Source organism: Microcebus murinus, chromosome X (genome assembly GCF_040939455.1).
Source record: "Microcebus murinus isolate Inina chromosome X, M.murinus_Inina_mat1.0, whole genome shotgun sequence".
Lineage (NCBI taxonomy): Eukaryota > Metazoa > Chordata > Mammalia > Primates > Cheirogaleidae > Microcebus > Microcebus murinus.
Genome location: NC_134136.1, coordinates 39,553,482 through 39,573,294, shown reverse-complemented (window position 1 = coordinate 39,573,294; position 19,813 = coordinate 39,553,482). Strand labels below are relative to the sequence as shown.

The window sequence follows — 19,813 nt, the reverse complement described above, 5'->3', positions numbered from 1 at the left end:
TAATGTTATATAATTTTTGTATTTAAAGTTTTATTATTTTGATTACATTGTCATATTTTTTCACTACAAAAGTATAAATTGAAATTTAATTTTTTATTCCTCATAGCTATAAGGTAATAAATGTTAAAACCATTCTTCTGAATTTAGTTATCATTTAATTATCAGTAGTACAAAACTATTCAAAAGAGCATAAATATAATATAAATTTTGATAAATAATTATTAGACATAATTTAATTGGAAATATATTTCCTAAAGATGTGAATGGGGCTTTTCTCCCAAATAGTTATTATATTTTTTTTTTTTTTTTTTTTTTTTTAGAGAGTCTCACTTTGTTGCCCAGGCTAGAATGAGTGCCCTGGCATCAGCGTAGCTCACAGCAACCTCAATCTCCTGGGCTCAAGCAATCCTCCTGCCTCAGCCTCCCGAGTAGCTGGGACTACAGGCCCATGCCACCATGCCCAGCTAATTTTTTTGTATGTATATTTTTAGTTAGTCAATTAATTTCTTTCTATTTTTAGTAGAGACGGGGTCTCGCTCAGGCTGGTTTTGAACTCCTGACCTGGAGCAATCCGCCCGCCTCGGCCTCCCAGAGTGCTAGGATTACAGGCGTGAGCCACCGCGCCCGGCCCTAGTTATTATATTCATAGATGAATATTGAGTAGTATTCAGGAACAGGATTCAGCATCAATTAAATTTTTAGTTTCCATTTTTATAAAAGTGCTAAGACGGCCGGGCGCGGTGGCTCATGCCTGTAATCCTAGCTCTCTGGGAGGCCGAGGCGGGTGGATTGCTCGAGGTCAGGAGTTCAAAACCAGCCTGAGCAAGAGCGAGACCCTGTCTCTACTATAAATAGAAAGGAATTAATTGGCCAACTAATATATATAGAAAAAATTAGCCGGGCATGGTGGCACATTCCTGTAGTCCCAGCTACTCAGGAGGCCGAGGCAGGAGGATCGCTTGAGCCCAGGAGTTTGAGGTTGCTGTGAGCTGGGCTGACGCCACGGCACTCACTCCTAGCCTGGGCAACAAAGTGAGACTCTGTCTCAAAAAAAAAAAAAAAAAAGTGCTAAGAAACCTTTTTCATATCAATAAGTATATGTGAATTGATAGACTTTTATTATGCTGTTGTCACTCAATTTTTTGAACTTGAGGTGTATGCCAAAGTCATATAATGATTTTTCATAAAATAATATTTTTAACAATTTATCATCTGACAACTTAATTAGGCTCTCCTTAAGTTTTATTGAAGGCAAAAAATTAGAAACCACCCAACTTAGAAAAGGATTTCTAAGCAAAGATTATAGTCATTCAGTTTCTCAATTTCTGGTAAGTGCTACTGTGGTAGATAGCCTCTGAGATAGAGCCCCATAGCCCTTACCTCCTGGTATTTAAGCCTTTATGTAATCCTCTCCCTTTGAATGTAGACTGGACCTAAGACCTCCCTTCTAATAAATAGAATGTAGCAAAAGTCTGGAGTTCTAGTGTAAAACATAATGACTATAATTAATAATAATGCATACTTGAAATTGCTAAGAGAATAGATCGTAAATGTTCTCAATACACAGAGAACAATTGCAACTGTGTGAGGTGATGGATATGTTAATTAGCTTGATTTCATCATTTTATAATGTATACATATATCAAAATATATTATAGAAATTTTAATAACTTTAATATACCTTTACCAATAGATATTTTTTTATAAAATGCTTTTGTCTTATCACATACTTTAAATACAATTTTACCAAAACTTTAGAGTTTCTGATTTAACAATTTATAGAAAATATCTGTCATGTAGGCTAACTGGTAAAGCCAATCATCATTTTCACACCAATTAGTTGAATCAGATTTATTTTCTGTCCCCAAAAAAGACTTCAACTCAATAAATATGTCAATATTTGTCCCTGTGATGACCATCTCATTTGTAAATTCTGACTCTAGGATGGACAGAAAGATGGATAGATAGATAGACAGACAGATAGAACATGCAGGCTTGCTATGAGTTTGTCACCAGGATGGAATAAGGTGACATAGAGCTCAATATTTCTTCTAGTGCTATATTTTGCTTTGCTTCACAGAATTCTCCCTCAAGAGTGATGTATTCTTTGACAATGGTTGGGGAATGGAGAGTTGAGGTCATTAAAAGAAATTGTCATCACTCCTGCCATCCCACTACAAATTAATCCAATATCCCCAAGTCAGCCAAAATACCCTGTTTCTAATGCCAAGTTTAATCCTTAAGAGAAATACTATAAGGCTCATGCCTGTAATCCTAGCACTCTGGGAGGCTGAGGCGGGCGGATTGCTCGAGGTCAGGAGTTTGAAACCAACCTGAGCAAGAGTGAGACTCCATCTCTACTACAAATAGAAAGAAATTAATTGGCCAACTAATATATATAAAAAAAAAAACTTAGTCGGGCATGGTGGCACATGCCTGTAGTCCGAGCTACTTGGGAGGCTAAGGCAGCAGGATTGCTTGAGCCCAGGAGTTTGAGGTTGCTGTGAGCTAGGCTGATGCCACGGCACTCACTCTAGCCTGGGCAACAAAGCAAGACTCTGTCTCAAAAAAAAAAAAAAAAGAGAAATACTATAAAGTGCAGAGTGATAGGAAAGCCTATCATAGATACATGGTATATTAATTAAAGGTGTCTTAATATTTTAGTGGCATGGATCTTTTTGACTGACTTGTGAAGCCTTTGGATTCTTTATCTAGAATAATACTTTTAAATATATAAAATATATAGTTTTCTTTTGCAGAAACTCACAAGCTGATCCTAAAATTCATATGGAAATGCAAGGGACCCTGAATAGCCAAAATAATCTTTAAAAAGATTAACAAATTTGGAGGACTTACACTTCTAAATTTCAAAACTTACGACAAAGGTATAATAATGAGAACAGTGTGTTACTGGCATAAGGATAAACATATAGATCAATGGAATAGAACTGAAGGCCCAGGAAAAAAACATTTTGTTGTGGTCAGTTGAGTTTTTGTCAAGGTTGCCAAGACAATTCAATGGAAAGAGACTAGTCTTTTCAACAAACAGTGCTGTGGCATCTGGATATCCACATGCAAAAGAATGAAGTAGTGTTCCTTCTTCATATCATACACAAAAACCAACTCTAAAAGGCACATAGACGTAATTGTAAGAGATAAAATTCTTAGAAGAAAACCTAAGAGCAAATCTTTGTGATCATGGATTAGGCAATAATTTCACAGATATGACACCAAAAGCACAGGTGACAAAAGAGATGATTCATAACTTGGGATTCATCAAAATTAAAAATTTTGTGTTTCAATGAGATATCACTTATCTCCAGTGAGACTGGCCTTTATTAACAAGTCCCAAAACAATAAATGTTGGCGTGATGTGGAGAGATAGGAATACTCCTACATTACTGGTGGGACTGCAAATTAGTTCAGCCTCTGTGGAAAGCAATATGGAGATACCTTAAACCAATACAAGTGGATCTACCATTTGATCCAGCAGTCCCATTACTGGGCATCTACACAAAGGAACAAAAGTCACTGTATGAAAAAGACACCTCCACTCAAATGTTTATAGCAGCACAATTCACAATTGCAAAGATATGGAAGTGCCTATCAATATATGAGTGGATTAATAAAATGTGGTATATGTATACCATGGAGTACTATTCAGCTATAAGAAACAATGGTGATATAGCACCTCTTGTATTTTCCTGGATAGAGTTGGAACCCATTCTATTAAGTGAAGTATTCCAAGAATGGAAAAATAAGCACCACATGTACTCACCAGCAAATTGGTATTAACGGATCAACACCTGAGTGGACATATAGGAATAACATTTATTGGGTGTCCGGCAGGTGGTGGGGAGGGGATGGGTATATACATACATAATGAGTGTGATGCGCACCAGCTGGGGGATGGACACATTTGAAGCTCTGACTCGGGGGGCAAGAGGCAAGGGCAATATATGTACTTAACATTTGTACCCCCATAATATGCTGGAAAAAATAAATAAAAAAAGAAAAAAAAATTTGTGTTTCAACCTATAACATCAAAAAGATGAAGAGACAACCCACAGAATGGGACAGAATACTTGCACATCATAGATCTAACAAAGGACTGGTATCCAGAACATACAAACAATATTTACAACTCAATAATATGAAGACAGCCCAATTTTTTGAATGCGCAAAGAATATGAAATGACATTTCTCCAAATAAGATATACAAATGGTCACTGAGCACCAGAAAATATACTCAACATCATTTGGCATTAGGAAAATGCATATCTAAACTAGAATGGGATACCACTTCACACCCATTAGGATAGCTATAATAAAAAACACATTAACAAGTGTTGGCCAGGATATGGAGAAATTTGAACCCTCATATATTTCTGATAGGAAAGTAGAATTGTGCAGCTGTTTTAGAAAACAGTAGAGAAATTCCTCAAATAGTTAAACATAGAGTTACCATATGACCCAGCAATTCCACTCGTAGTATTAATACATTCATGAATTAATGGGTTAATGGATTAATGGGTTATCATGGGCATGGGACTGGGGGCTCTGTAAGAAGAAAAGAGAGATCTGAGCTAGCACATTTAGCCCCCTGCCTATGTGATTCCCTGTGCCACCTTGGGACTCTGTAGAGTCCCCACCAGCAAGAAGGCCCTACTGGATGCACTGTCTTGACCAGATGTAATATCACCAGAACTGGAACTGTAAAAAATAAATTTCTGTTCTTTATAAATAAATAAATAAATGGACAAAACTGTTCATAGAGTAATTAGACAAGCTACAGAATGGGAGAAAATATTTGCAAACTATGCATCTGGAAAAGGCCTAATATCGAAAATCTACAAAGAACTCAAACAACTCAATAAGAAAACACCAAAAAAAAAAACAATTAAAAAATACACAAAAGACATGAGAATAGACATTTTTCAAAAGAAGACATACAAATGGCCAACAAACATATGAAAAAATGCTCAACATCACTAATCATCAGAGAAATGCAAATTAAAACCACAGTGAGATACCATTTTATACCAGTCAAAATGGCCATTATTAAAAAGTCAAAAAACAATAGATGTTGGCAACAATGTGGAGAAAAGAGAATGCTTACACACTGTTGGTGAGAATAAGTACAATCTCTAAGGAAAACTGTAGGGAGATTCCTCAAAGAAATAATAAGATCTACCATTTGATCCAGCAATCCACTATTGGGTATCTACCCAAAGAAAAAACAAATCGTTGTATCAAAAAGATACCTGCACTCATATGTTTATTGTAGCACTATTCACAATAGCAAAGAAATGGAATCAACCTAAGTCTATCAACAGATGATAGGATAAAGAAAATGTGGTGTACATATAAACCACAGAATATTACTCAGCCATAAAAAAGAATGAAATCATGTCTTTTGCCCCAGCATGGATGGAACTGGAGGCCCATTATCTTAAGTGAAATAACTCAGAAACAAAAAGCCAAATACTGTATGTTCTCATCTATAAGTGGGAGCTAAATGTGTACACATGGACAAAGAAAATGGAATAATAGACACTGGAGACTCAGAAGGATGGGAGGGGGTGGGAGGAGTGGCATGAGAAATTAGCTAATGGTTACTAAGTACTCTAATTAGGTGGTAGTTTCCTAAAAAGCCCAGACTTCACTACTATGCAATATGTATGTAACAAAACTGCACTTGTACCCCCTAAATCTATAAAAATTAAAAAAAAAATACCTGTTCAGGCAGATATCCTTTTCCTCAATGAGTTTCCTAATGGTGTCTGGTAACTAATCTTCAGCATCTTTGTGGCCAGAAGCTGCTTCCCCTGTTATCTTGACATTCTTAAAAGCCAATCCTCTTTTAAAATTATCAAACCATCTTTTGCTGGCAATAAATTCTCCACCTTTGGAGAATTTAATGAGGAGAAGATGAATCCTTCATCTTCCTTTTACTTTAAGCTGTTATATAATGACTTTGCCTTTTCTCAAATCATATTAGAGTCCATAGGTACGCCTTTCTTATAGGAATCCTGCACCCATACAAAAACTGCATTTTCAATACGAGATAAAAAGATATTTCACAAAAAGTGTGAGGTTTTTTGCACCTGCTGGCATAGCTGCAGTGATATGGCTTCACATATTTTCTTTTCTTTTTTTACAATGGTCCTTATGTTGGATTCATTTATCTTGAAATGGCAGGCAACTGCAGCTGCACACCTCAATCTACAGTACATATCAAGCAATTCAACTCTTTCTTGTAATGTCATGACTTTTCTCTGCTTCTTGGAAGCACTTCCAACATCACTAGTGGTACTTCATATGGGTCCCCTAGTGTTATTCAAGGTTTACAGTATTGCGCTAAACACAATGAAAAATACACAAGAACTGCCAAGAGGTCACTTTTTGCTATGATACACAATTTCCTGGAGAGATGAACTTCTTACACAGAGATGATTAGCATCACATGGAGTTTTAAGTGGATACTTACAACACTTGAGATCCCCACAATAGTAATAGCAGTCGGCTATGAAATTATTACAGTAATACATATGTACTACAGTTAATTTTATACAGTTATGATTTAATCTATATCTTTGCATTTGTTTACATTTCTCTCAACTGTAAATGGCACTGTGTATGGTCTGTGCTTGTGTGTGTAAGTTTTGATAAATTTTAACTTTTTTTTTTTTTTTTTTTTGAGACAGAGTCTCACTTAGTTGCCCAGGCTAGAGTGAGTGCCGTGGCATCTGCCTAGCTCACAGCAACCTCAAAGTCCTGGGCTCAAGTGATTCCCCTGCTTCAGCCTCCCGAGTAGCTGGAACTACAGGCATGCGCCACCATGCCTGGCTAATTTTTTTGTATATATATTTTTAGTTGGTCAATTAATTTCTTTCTATTTTTAGTAGAGACGGGGTTTCACTCAGGCTAGTTTCAAACTCCTGACCTCGAGCAATCCACCCACCTCAGCCTCCCAGAATGCTAGGATTACAGGTGTGAGCCACCATGCCCAGCCTGTTTTAACTTTTTATGACAGATTTGTGTATGTTTTATGGTAGTAAGTGATATAATAGATGAGTATCTATATATATTTTATATATTGATGACATAATTTTCTTAATTTTTTCAATATTTCTAGGCCATGTGGCAAGTCTGTAAATTTTTTCAAATTGCCAAATATTTCCTCCAAATTTTTCCAATATATTCGTTGAAAAAAATGCATGTATGTGTGGACCCACGCAGTACAAACACGTGGGTCAACTATATTAAAAACTACTGAAATGTGCACTTTAAAAGAGGAATTTTACAGTATGTGGAATATATCTCAATAAAGCTGTTGCTAAAAAATACACTTGCAAAAGAAAACAGAGGAGTAAATCTTCATGACCTTATGTTAGGGAATGGTTTCTTAGATTAGGACACAAAAAACACAAACAACAAAAGAGAAAATAGATGAATCAGGCTACACAAAAACAAAATATATAGAATTACAATAGAAATCACATTGAAATACAGTTGTCAAATTAAAAAAACAAATTCATGATATGGTAATATATGTGCTTCTCTATTAACACATTAAATAATAAACCTAGCAATAGATCTAATAAGTGCCTAATTTTTATCTAGAGGCTTCATTTTTATTTTGAATTTACTGCTCACTTTACCCAAAGCTATTTAGTCCCTTCTGGAAAAGATAGAGGTATCTCCAATTTATCTATTAATAGCTGATGAGTATCTCTTATTCAGAAACAGGCAATGCAGATCTCAGATGTCAAAAGAATCCTCTACTTCAGTGCTTCTTAACCATCTTGGGGAATGCAGAATCCTTTGAGAATATGACAGTCCAGAAAAATGCAAAACATCCAATATTTTACATATAAGCTTATTTGTCTCCATTAACTTCATGGAATCAGGTTTAAGAATCCCTATTTTACTGAATGTCATTCTTGAACTCAATCTGCTAATCCTTTAATGTGATAGCTAAACTCTGCTGCCTTGGAGAACGAAACGAAAGTTTTCATGGAATATTTGATAGGCCAAGGAGCAAATTCTAGGACTCACTGATAGAATGAATGTTCACTCAAAAACCACTCTATGCCAACACTGTAAGGCATTGTTCTTCTTTTTAAGATCTCATGTGCTAGTAAAGAAAGAGATTTTTATTTTTGTCCTAACACTGTAAGGTTTTGACAGAGGAGGCTATGTTCTTTCCTTATTCCAGAACCCATTTTTTCCCAGAGTATCTGTAACAATGCTTCCAGATAAAAATGTTTCTGTAGATACATTCAGTTTCTTTTGTCAGAACAACTAAAACATTATAACTGATTCAGGCTGTTTCCCTTTTTTATTTAATTTCTAAGAAACCTTGGGCCAAATTTAGTATCCAATAACATGTACTATTTCTGCCTCCAAAAGATGATCTCTGTTGTTTTATACATAACTGTATTAGTTTCCTATTGCTATTTTAGTAATGCAAATTTATTGTTTTACAATTCTTATTGTCAGAGATCTGAAATGCATCTCACTGGACTAAAAGCAAGGTGTTTGGCTGACCTGTCTGGGAGTTCTAGCAGAGAATCCATTTTCTTGTTCTTTTCAGCTTCTAGAGCCTGCCTACATTACTTGGCTCATGATCCTTTCCATATGCAAAGCCAGCAATGGCTGGTTGAGTCTTTCTTACATTGCATCCCGCTGACATTGACTCTCCTGCCTTCTTCTCTCACTTGCAAGCAACTTTGTGATTACATTGAGACCAACCAGATAATCCAGGATAATCTCTTCATTTTGCGGTCAGCTGATTAGCAATGTTAATTCCATCTGCAATCTTAATTCTCCTTTTCCCTGTAACATAACATATTAACAGTTTCCTAGGATTAAAATGAGGACATCTGTAGGGGTCATTATTCTGCTTACCATGTGAACCATCTTATTTGGCATTAAGTTAAAAGTTGGTAGGTATAAATCATAAATTACTGTGGCCCCTGAAATAAACAGTTGCACAACTGTATACAAATGGTGGGGGCTCAAATAAATTATTTTCTTGAAACATTTGAAAGTAAATTGCCAATATCATGACATTTCACTGCAAATATTGCAGCATATATTCTATTACATTATCATAACACCATTATGACACTCAAGAAATTTAACATTGATATATTAATAACTAATTTAGAATATTCAAATTTCCCTTATTGTCCCAAACATGTCCTTTATAGGTGATCAAGAATCACTAACTGCATTTGACTATCATGCCATGTTAGTCTCTTTTAAACTAGAATAGTTCCCTTGCCCCCTACCTTTTTTTGGTTAATGGCACTGACAATTTTGAGCACAGGCCACTTGTTTTGTATAAAGTCTCACAATTTGGATTGTCTGAGTTTCCTCATGATCAAATGCAGGTTGAACACTTTGGCAGGAATAATACATTGACAGTGTGGTATTCCTTCTTCCTAATATTCATTTTGGATGCTTAACCTAGGGATAATCAAGATGACCCCATGGGGATCTAATTAAAGATCAGGCATTGATGACACTCTACAAAAAAGACACCTGCACTCGAATGTTTATAGCAGCACAATTCATAATTGCAAGGCTGTGGAAACAGCCCAAGTGCCCATCAATCAAAGAATGGATTAATAAAATGTGGTATATGTACACCATGGAGTACTATTCAGCTCTAAGAAACAATGGTGATATAGCACACCTTATATTTTCCTGGTTAGAGCTGGAACCCATACTACTAAGTGAAGTATCCCAAGAATGGAAAAACAAGCACCAGATATATTCTCCAGCAAACTGGTATTAACTGAGTAGCACCTAAGTGGACACATAGGTGCTACAGTAATAGGGTATTGGGCAGGTGGGAGGGGGGAGGGGGGCGGGTATATACATACATAGTGAGTGAGATGTGCACCATCTGGGGGATGGTCATGATGGAGACTCAGACTTTTGGGGGGAGGGGGGGAATGGGCATTTATTGAAACCTTAAAATCTGTACCCCCATAATATGCCAAAATAAAAAAAAAAAAAGAAATATAAAAAAAAAAAAGAGAAAAAAAAAAAAAAAGATCAGGCATTGAGTAAAGGCATCTAATAAAAAAATAAGATTTATTAGAAGATATTGAGTAATCTACTGATGGATCTCCAAGATGATTGATTACATTATACTTCCTTCTCTGAGAAGGGAAGAGAGAGAAATTCCAGGAAGGGAGAGAAATACTTCCTTCTCTGAGAAGGGAAGGGAGAGAAATTCCAGGAAGGGAGAGAAATTCCAGGAAGGGAGAGAAATGTCTATATCAGCCCTGTAAATTTTTCTTTTCAAGGACTTTTCCATCAACAATTTCTTCCTCTACCCTTTATGATTTTAAGGCTTTGGGAAAAATAAAAGGGATTCTGTCCCCTTGAAAAGACTGAAGGAGAATAATTTCCAGAATGGAGGTGTAAGAATCAGGGAAAACCCACTCCTCTATAAAAGCAAGGAGAAGAATAGCAAACATTATCAAAATCAACATTTTCAGAACCCCAGAAATTAACCAAAGGCTTTCAATAATCTGAGGAACTTTTATTACAGAAAAATGATTAAATCACAATAAGAACAGTGAATTTTGTAGTGTTTAAACTTGTTTTACTGGCTGGGTGCGGTGGCTCACGCCTGTAATCTTAGCACCCTTGGAGGCCCAGGCGGGCAGATCCTTTGAGCTCAGGAGTTCAAGACCAGCCTGATCAGGAGTGAGACCCTGTCTCTACTAAAAATAGAAAGAAATTAGCTGGACAACTAAAAATATATAGAAAAAATTAGCCGGGCATGGTGGGACATGCCTGTAGTCCCAGCTACTCAGGAGGCTGAGGCAGAAGGATCGCTTCAGCCTAAGAGTTTGAGGTTGCTGTGAGCTAGGCTGATGCCAGGGCACTCTAGCCCAGGCAACAGAGCAAGACTCTGTCTCAAAAAAACAACAACAACAACAAAAAACTTGCTTTATTACCACCCTCCTCTACTGTGCTTCACTGTGGCCATGAAAACCAGCAGTCTCAGAACCATGGTATCTGTGAAAAACAGTATCCTAGCAGACACTGGAAGGGGTAGAACAGGTTTAGAGCTCCCCGGAAATCCCATTCCTAGATAATTGGCCCATTTGAATGGGAATGGACATTTCCAGCAGCTCCCTGGAAAAGTCCCATTCACAGAACTTATCTGTATGTGACCTGACTCAGAGATCATTCAGGGAGGAAAGTAGCATCCCTGGGATGTTTATTTTTTTAAAAAGTGGCAATTGTTTAACAACACTGCAGTCTGAGACAACAAAGCCAGTTGAAGCTAACAAGAGGCTGACCAAAAAATGTAAAGGAAAATATGGGAAATAAGATGTCTGTAGGGGGCTTTGAAAACCTCCAATGTAGTAGTAGGGATCTAGAAGGCTGTACACATGTACAATGCTGTGTGCATGCACAGAAAGATATGAGAAGGCCCTAATCTCTCCTCTCTAGTTAACCTTGAGCTCTACACAAGCAGAAAGGAAAGGCTTAGGCAGAGGTTTACACTGAAGAAGCATTGAAGGTGTGTCAAAATGCATGAGCCCCTTAGCAAAGAGTCAGAGACTTACAGATTCAAGGCATTTAATAAAATCTATGTGCCACCATAACTGAGCACTAGCCTGAGAAGACACTTCAATGGCTTCACATGACAAATAGTACAGACCTAATATAATTAGTCAAGGAAAATCACTAAACAAATACCAACAAATCAAAACCTGGTGTGAGGGGCTCAGATTTCCAGAGTAGTGACATTATATTATTTTATTAATAAATGCCTAGTTTTAACACACAAATTAAAAATCATACAAAGAAGCAGGAAACTATGGCCCATATAGAAAGAAAAAGATGTCAATAGAAACTGTCCTTGAGAAAGCCAAGATTAGATTTACAAGATAAAGACTAAACTGGCTATTTGAAATATGTTCAAAGAACTAAAGGAAACCATGTCTAAAGAATTAAAGGAAAGTATGAGAATGTTTGACCAAAAAAAAAGCACAATAAGAGAATTAAAAATTCAATAGAGAGGACCAACAGCAGATTCGAATTGGCACAGGAAAGAGTCAACAAACTTGAAGAAAGATCAATTAAGATTGTCCAGTCTGGGGAACAGAAAGAAAAAAGGATGAAGACAACTGAACAGAAGCTCGGACACTTGTGAGACACACCAACAAACATGTCAACATACAAATAATGGAAGTCCTAAAAAGAAAGGATAAAGAGAAAGGGGAAGAAAGGATATTTGAAGAAATAATCAACAAAACTTCCCAAATATGCTGAAAAATTAATCTATATATCTAAGAGCTTGAAGAACTCCTACTAGGATAAATACAAATGAAATTTGCATCATAGTCAAAACGTCAAAGACAAAGAAAGAATCTTTTGTTTTAATTTCTTTTTTACAGAGACAGGGTCTTGCTCTTGCTCAGGTTGGTCTCGAGCTCCTGAGCTCAAGCAATCCACCTGCCTCGGCCTCCCAGAGTGCTAGGATTACAGGCGTGAGCCACCGCACCAGGCCAGAAAGAATCTTGAAAGCAGAAAGAGAAAAATTACTACATTCCCCTGTAGGGGATCCTCAGTAAGATAACAGCTGATTTCTCTTCAGAAACCATGGACACCAGAAGTCATCGTGATGACATATACAAGATGTTTAAAGAAAAAAAAAACCTGCTACGCAAGAATTCTACATTCAGCAAAACTCTCCTTAAATGACCAAATGGGATTTACCTGATGAATGCAAAGTAACCCATCATATTAACAGTTTAAACAAGAAAAACCTCATGGTCATGTCAACTGATGTACAAAAAGCATCTGATAAACTTCAACATACATTTATAATTTTTTAAAAGTTATCAGTGAACTAGGAATAGAATGTAACTTCCACAACCTAATATGAGGTAGCCACAAAACCCTGTAACTGACATTAAACTTAATGGTAAAAGATTGAAGGCTTTTTGTCTAAGATCAGTAACAAAGTTAGTATATCCATTCTCACAACTTCTATTCCACATTGTGCTGAAGATTCTAGACAGTATAGTAAGGAAAGAAAACACAATAAAGATATGCAGATTGAAAAGGAAGAAGGAAAATTGTCTTTATTTTGAAACAATATGATCTTATATAAAGGAAATCTGAAAGACTATACCAGAAAACATCCTAGAACTAAAAGTGAGTTTAACAAGGCCACACAGAATATAAGGTCAACATGCAAAAATCAATATACACTAGCAATAAACAACTGGAAGCTGGAATTTAAAAAGATAATATTTGCTACTGTCTCAATGTTTGTGTTTCCCACAAATTCATATTGAAAGCCTAATTACCAATATGATGGTATTGATGGGGCCTTTGGGAGGTAATTAACTTTGGAGTTAGTGCCCCTATAAAAGAGGCTCCAGAGAGCTGCCTTGCCTCTATTTTTTTCACCATGTGAAGTTACAGCAAGAAGACGGCCCTTACCAGACATTAAATATACTGGCACCTTGATCTTGAACTTCCCAGCCTCTAGAACTGTGAGAAATAACTTCTGTTGTTTACAAGCCACACAATTTGTTGTATTTTGTTACAGCAGCCTGAACAAACTAAGATAGTACCATTGACAACTGCTGCAAAGAAAATGAAATAGTATACAAACTTAACAAAACACGTACAGGACAAATACACTGAAAACTATAAAACATGATGAAAGAAATGACACACTGTGTGTGTGTACTGGAAGACTCAACAGAATAAAAATATTAATTCTCTCAAAATTGATCTACAAGTTAACAAAATGCCTATCGAAATCTCAACAAGCTTCATTATAGACACAGATGAGCTTCTTCTAAAATATATATGGAAAGGCACAGGCCCTAGGATGGCTAAATTTTCTTTTGACAAAGAAAATTAAAGTGGGAGGAATCACTCTATCCAATTTCAATACTTACTATACAGCACAGTCATCAAGACAGTGTTGTATAATGGGAGAAATAGAAATATAGGTTGATGTAAGAGAATAGAGAATTCAGCATAGACCCACAAAAATATCCCCAACTAATTTTTTCTTCTTTTTTTTCTTCATTTAAAAAATAGTTTTATTGATATATAATTCACGTACCATAAAATTTACCCTTTTAAATTGTACAATTCAGTGGTACATATATGTGTAGATGTGATGGCTCATTATATGTGCAGACATCAGCACTAATTCCAGAACATTGCTCATTTCAAAATGAAACCTTATATCCACTAGTACTTATTCCCTATTCCCTTCTCCTACCAGCTTCTGGCAACCACTAATCTACTTTCTTTTCTATGGATTTTATAGAAATGGAATCATATGTATAGCCTTTTGTGACTGGCTACTTTCACTTAGCATAATGTTTTTATGTTTAGCATAATATTTAATGTCATCTATGTTGTAGCATGTATCGGTACTTCATTTCTTTTTAATGTTGGATAATATTCCCTTGTATAATATGAACATGCCACATTTTGTTCATCTATTTATTGGTTGATGGACATTTGGCTTATTTTCATTCTTTGGATATGATAAAAAAAATACTATGAATATTTGTGTATAAGTTTTTACGTGGACTCATTTCTTTTGGGTATATACCTAAGAGTGGAACTGATGGGTCATATGGTAACTGTGTGTTTAACAATCTGAAGAATTGGCATTCTATTTTCCAAAGTGGCTGGACCATTTTACATTCACACCAGCTGTGTATGAGGGGACCAATTTTTCTATATCCTCACCAACACTTGTTATTATCTGTCTTTTTTTATTATTATAGTCATCTTAGTGGGTATAAGGTAGTATCTCATTGTGGTTTTGATTTGAATCTCCCTAATGACTAAAGATGTTGAGAATATTTGCATATTTGAGAATATTTACTTGTTGGCCATTTGTATATCTTCTTCAGAGAAATGTCTATTCAAATGCTTTGCCTATTTTTTATCTTTTTATTGTTGAGTTATAATTGTTCTTTATAAATCTTGATACAAGTCCTTTATCAGATATATGATATTCAATTATTTTCTTTCATTTTATGGGCTATCTTTTCATTTTCTTTATGGTATTTTTTGAAATACAAAGTTTTTTTTTATTTTGATGAAGTCCAACTTGCCTACTCTTTTCTTTTGTTCCTTGGCTTTTGGTGTTATATCTAAGAAATTATTGTTTTATTCAAGGTCATAAAGATTTACCCCTAAGCTTTCTATGTAGAGTTTTATAGTTTTTATCTCTTAAATATGGGTCTAGGAACCATTTTGAGTTAAGTTTTGCATGTGGTGTGATGTAGGAGTTCAACTCCATTCTTTTGAATGTACATATCTAGTAGTTCAGCATGCTCAATTGATATTTGATAAAGGTACAAAAGCAATTCATTGGAAGAATGAGAGCCTTTTCAACAAATATTATCAGAGCAATTGTTCATCCATATTTAAAAAAATCAGCCTCAACACAAACCTCTTCCCTTACACAAAAATTAACTCAAAGTGGATCATAGAGCTAAATGCAAATTTTACAATTATAAAAATCATAGAGGAAAACATAGGAGAATATCTTCATGCCCTTGGGTTAGCTAAAGACATGGCACAAAAAGCACAATCTATAAATAATTGATAATGCATTAAATTTGATAATTGTGACTTTATCAAAAGTAAAAGTTTGCTCTGGGAAAGATGCCATTAAGAGAATGAAAAGACAAGATGCAAACTGAAAGAAAATATTTACAAGTCACATAACTGACAAAGGGTTGGTACCTAGAATATATATACATACTTTAAAAATAACTCTCAGGTATGCACCTGTAGGGAAACAACTAACCCAATAATAATGGGTAAAGGATCTGAAAAAACACTTCATCACAGAAGATAGATAGATGGTAAACATATGAAAAAATTTTCAACACCATTAGTTATTTAGGAAATGCAAATTAAAACCATAATGAGATCCCACTACATACCCATTAGAATAGCTAAACTTTAAAAACCTGAAACGCACTAATGAGGATATAGAGCAACTAGTAGAAATGAAAAACCGAAGAGCCACTCTGGAAAACAGTTTGGCAGTTTATTATAAAGTTAAACATACACTTACCACATGACCCAGTAATACCACTCCTAGATATTTAAGCTAGAAAACTTAAACCTATGTTCACACAAAAACCTGTACATGGATGTTCATAGATGCTTTGCTCATGATTTCTAAAAACTGGAAACAATCCAAATGTTTTTCAATGGGTGAATGAATAAACAAATGGTGGTACATCCATATAATGGAAAACTACTCAGCAGTAAGATTGAATGGATACATACAAAAACATAGATGAATCTCAAAGTTGTTATGCTGAGAGAAATAAGCCAGTCTCAAAAGGTTACCTACTGTGTGATTCCATTTGTATGACATTTTGGAAAAGGTAAACTATAGGGCCAGAGAACACATCAGTGGTTGTCAGGGGTTTGAGTTTGGGAAGAGTTTGATTACAAAGGAACAACATATGGAAATTTTGGAGGGTGGGCCGGGCGCGGTGTCTCACGCCTGTAATCCTAGCACTCTGGGAGGCCAAGGCAGGAGGATTGCTCAAGGTCAGGAGTTTGAAACCAGCCTGAGCAAGAGCAAGACCTCCGTCTCTACTAAAAATAGAAAGAAATTAGCTGGACAACTCAAAATATATAGAAAAAATTAGCTGGGCATGGTGGCACATGCCTGTAGTCCTAGCTACTCGGGAGGCTGAGGCAGAAGGATTGCTTGAGCCCAGGAGTTTGAGGTTGCTGTGAACTAGGCTGACGCCACGGCACTCTAGCCCAGGCAACAGAGTGAGACTCTGTCTCAAAACAAAAACAAAACCAAAAACAACTCCTAAAAATGTACACCAATGTGTGTTTATGTGTGTGTCTTGATTATGATGGTGGATACTTGGAAAACTCATCAATAAACTCAATAAAATGGTTGAATTTTATTCTACCATTGTACATTATACATTACATTATACATTACACATTATACATCTATACATTATACATTGTACATTATACCTCAATAAAGTTGATTTTTTGAAAAAAGAAAGCCTCCCCACTACAATCCCACTCCTTAAAAATAACTACTATTGGCAATTTAGTGTGTACCATGCTGATGTAGGCATGTAACATAACAGATTTTCCAATTGCATAAATGGGATCACTGTACACAATATATATTGTGTTTTATATTGTTTTCTTCACTTAGAAAGCTTAGACCGACCGGGCACGGTGCCTCACACCTGTAATTCTAGCACTCTGAGAGGCCGAGATGGGAGGATTGCCTGAGCTCAGGAGTTCCAGACCAATCTGAATAAGAGCAAGACCCTGTCTCTACTAAAAATAGAAAAAATTAGCTGGGTGTGGTGGCGAGTGCCTATAGCCCCAGCTACTAGGGAGGCTGAGGCAGGAGGATTGCTTGAGCCCAGGAATTTGAGGTTGCTGTGAGCTAGGCTGACGCCATGGCACTCTAGCCTGGGCAATAGAGTGAGACTCTGTCTCAAATAAATAATAAATATATAAAAAGAAAGCTTAGACAGATGCATATATATATATGCATCTGTCTAAGCTTTCTTTTTATTTATATATATACATACACATATATACATTCTCTATATAAAATCTTTATGGATCTACTATATTTTAATAGTTATATTGTATATAGATTAAACCTCACTTATTTAACTGGTCTCCTACTATTGGGTATTTGGGTTGCTACCAATTGTTTGTTATTACTGGCCGTGCTACTATAGACAGCCCTGTGCATACATCTTTTTTGCAAATATATTGATAAGATATACTTCTAAGAGTCAGATTACTGGGTCACAAGGTATGTGCAATTTGAATTTACATAGCTACAGATATATTACCTTCTATTGAAGCAAGTAAAAAGTTAAGAATGAGATATGGGTGCATTTTCTAGTTTCCCATCCCAAATCTGTGAACTCTTATCTTTCATAGGACCATGCCGATATTGAGTGGAAGTTTGCAAGGACAAAGCTCTGGATGAGTTACTTTGATGAAGGTGGTACCTTGCCACCTCCTTTCAACATCATCCCCAGTCCCAAGTCATTTTTATACCTTGGTAACTGGTTCAACAACACCTTCTGCCCCAAAAGAGACCCTGATGGAAGACGGAGAAGGCATAACTTGAGAAGCTTCACAGTAAGGATTTTAAAGATTGTGTATCTTTTAAAACACAACTGTTTCCTCCCCTCCCTCTTTCCTGACACTCCCTATCTTAAACATCATAAAATAACTCCAACATACATATCCTTTGGGGGGTTGTCAGGCAGGAGTTCCTGCGTCACTCTCCAGTCTTCATATTTAGAAATATATTAAGATGGTTGGGTGGGTAGGGTGCTGGGAGACTGCTGATGTAACCTCTCTTTCCATTTTCAATTACAGGAACGCCATGCTGACAGCCTGATACAAAATCAACATTACCAGGTAAAGCTTCCTCACAGGGACAAAGCACAGTAGTTCTTGGTTGATTCTGTGGAGTAGAAGTCCACTCTGGCTATATCTGGACATGACTCCGCTTGACTGGGGTGGGAGGCTTAGAAAGGCTATAATTTATCAAGGGCTCTTCAGAGTGGAATTGTCTGCTTTAAAATCCTGTTCACAGCCCTTTAACCCTGCCTCAGCTTACATGGCAACATCCTGGCTTAGAAAACCACCTTCCTGGCAAGTAAGTAAAATAGAATATGTGGTTGGTCCGTCAGTTAACAAATATTTGAGTATCTGTTGTACATAAAACATGACACTAGAGAAATCGCTATGAACTAGAAAGATTAGGTCTTTTAGTCCTTATGAAGTTTATTATGGAATAGGGATAAAGGAAAAATTACAGTTGACCCTTTAACAACACAGGTTCGAACTACGTGGGTCCATTTAGATGTGGATTTTTTTTTTTTTTCAGTCAAAAGCAGATGGAGGCAGGGCACGGTGACTCACGCCTGTAATCCTAGCACTCTGGGAGGCCAAGGTGGGCGGTTTGCTCGAGGTCAGGAGTTTGAAACCAGCCTGAGCAAGAGCGAGACCCCGTCTGTACTATAAATAGAAAGAAATTAATTGGCCAACTAATGTATATAGAAAAAATTAGCCGGGCATGGTGGCGCATGCCTGTAGTCCCAGCTACTCGGGAGGCTGAGGCAGAAGGATTGCTTGAGCCCAGGAGTTTGAGGTTTCTGTGAGCTAGGCTGACGCCATGGGACTCACTCTAGCCTGGGCAACAAAGCAAGACTCTGTCTCAAAAAAAAAAAAAAAAAGAGCAGATGGAAAATACAGTATTAGCAGGCTGTAAAACCCACCTATAGGGAGGGTCAACTTTTAGCACGCATGGGTTCTGTAGGGCAATTGTAGGACTTGGGTATGCACAAATTTTGGTATACATGGGAGGTCCTGGAATCAATCAGCCATGTATCCCAATGGACAACTGTATTAAAATTAAGTGATTACAAAGCTAAAACCTGCTGTGAAGAAAAAGTACATAGGGTAATAGGAATATATAATAAGTAAGGAATATATAACAGAAGGAAACCAACCTCAATGAAGTAAAAGCTTATCTGAATGTCAGGAACTTACATCTTGATAAATTACAACATGACTTTAGTCAAAGAAATTGATAAACATGTCAGCATTATAAAAACAAGCAATAAACCTAATAAACATTAAGGCACTCTTCTCACCAGCTAGAAAACCACCAAGCATCCAAATATCCAGAACATCTCTTGAAAGCAATCCTTTCAAATCACAAATAAGAGACAACTCGTTCTCC

At 36.4% G+C, this 19,813-nt stretch overlaps 1 protein-coding gene across 1 annotated transcript in view; it reads left to right on the top strand.

The window, feature by feature from the left end:
• TRPC5 (transient receptor potential cation channel subfamily C member 5) overlaps positions 1 to 19,813 on the top strand; it is a 202,977-nt gene that overhangs the window by 171,519 nt on the left and 11,645 nt on the right. Inside the window, exons 8-9 of the mRNA XM_020284961.2 lie at positions 17,995 to 18,198; positions 18,442 to 18,483. Of these exons, the coding sequence (XP_020140550.1) occupies positions 17,995 to 18,198; positions 18,442 to 18,483 (246 nt within the window). The remainder of the gene's footprint in view (positions 1 to 17,994; positions 18,199 to 18,441; positions 18,484 to 19,813) is intronic.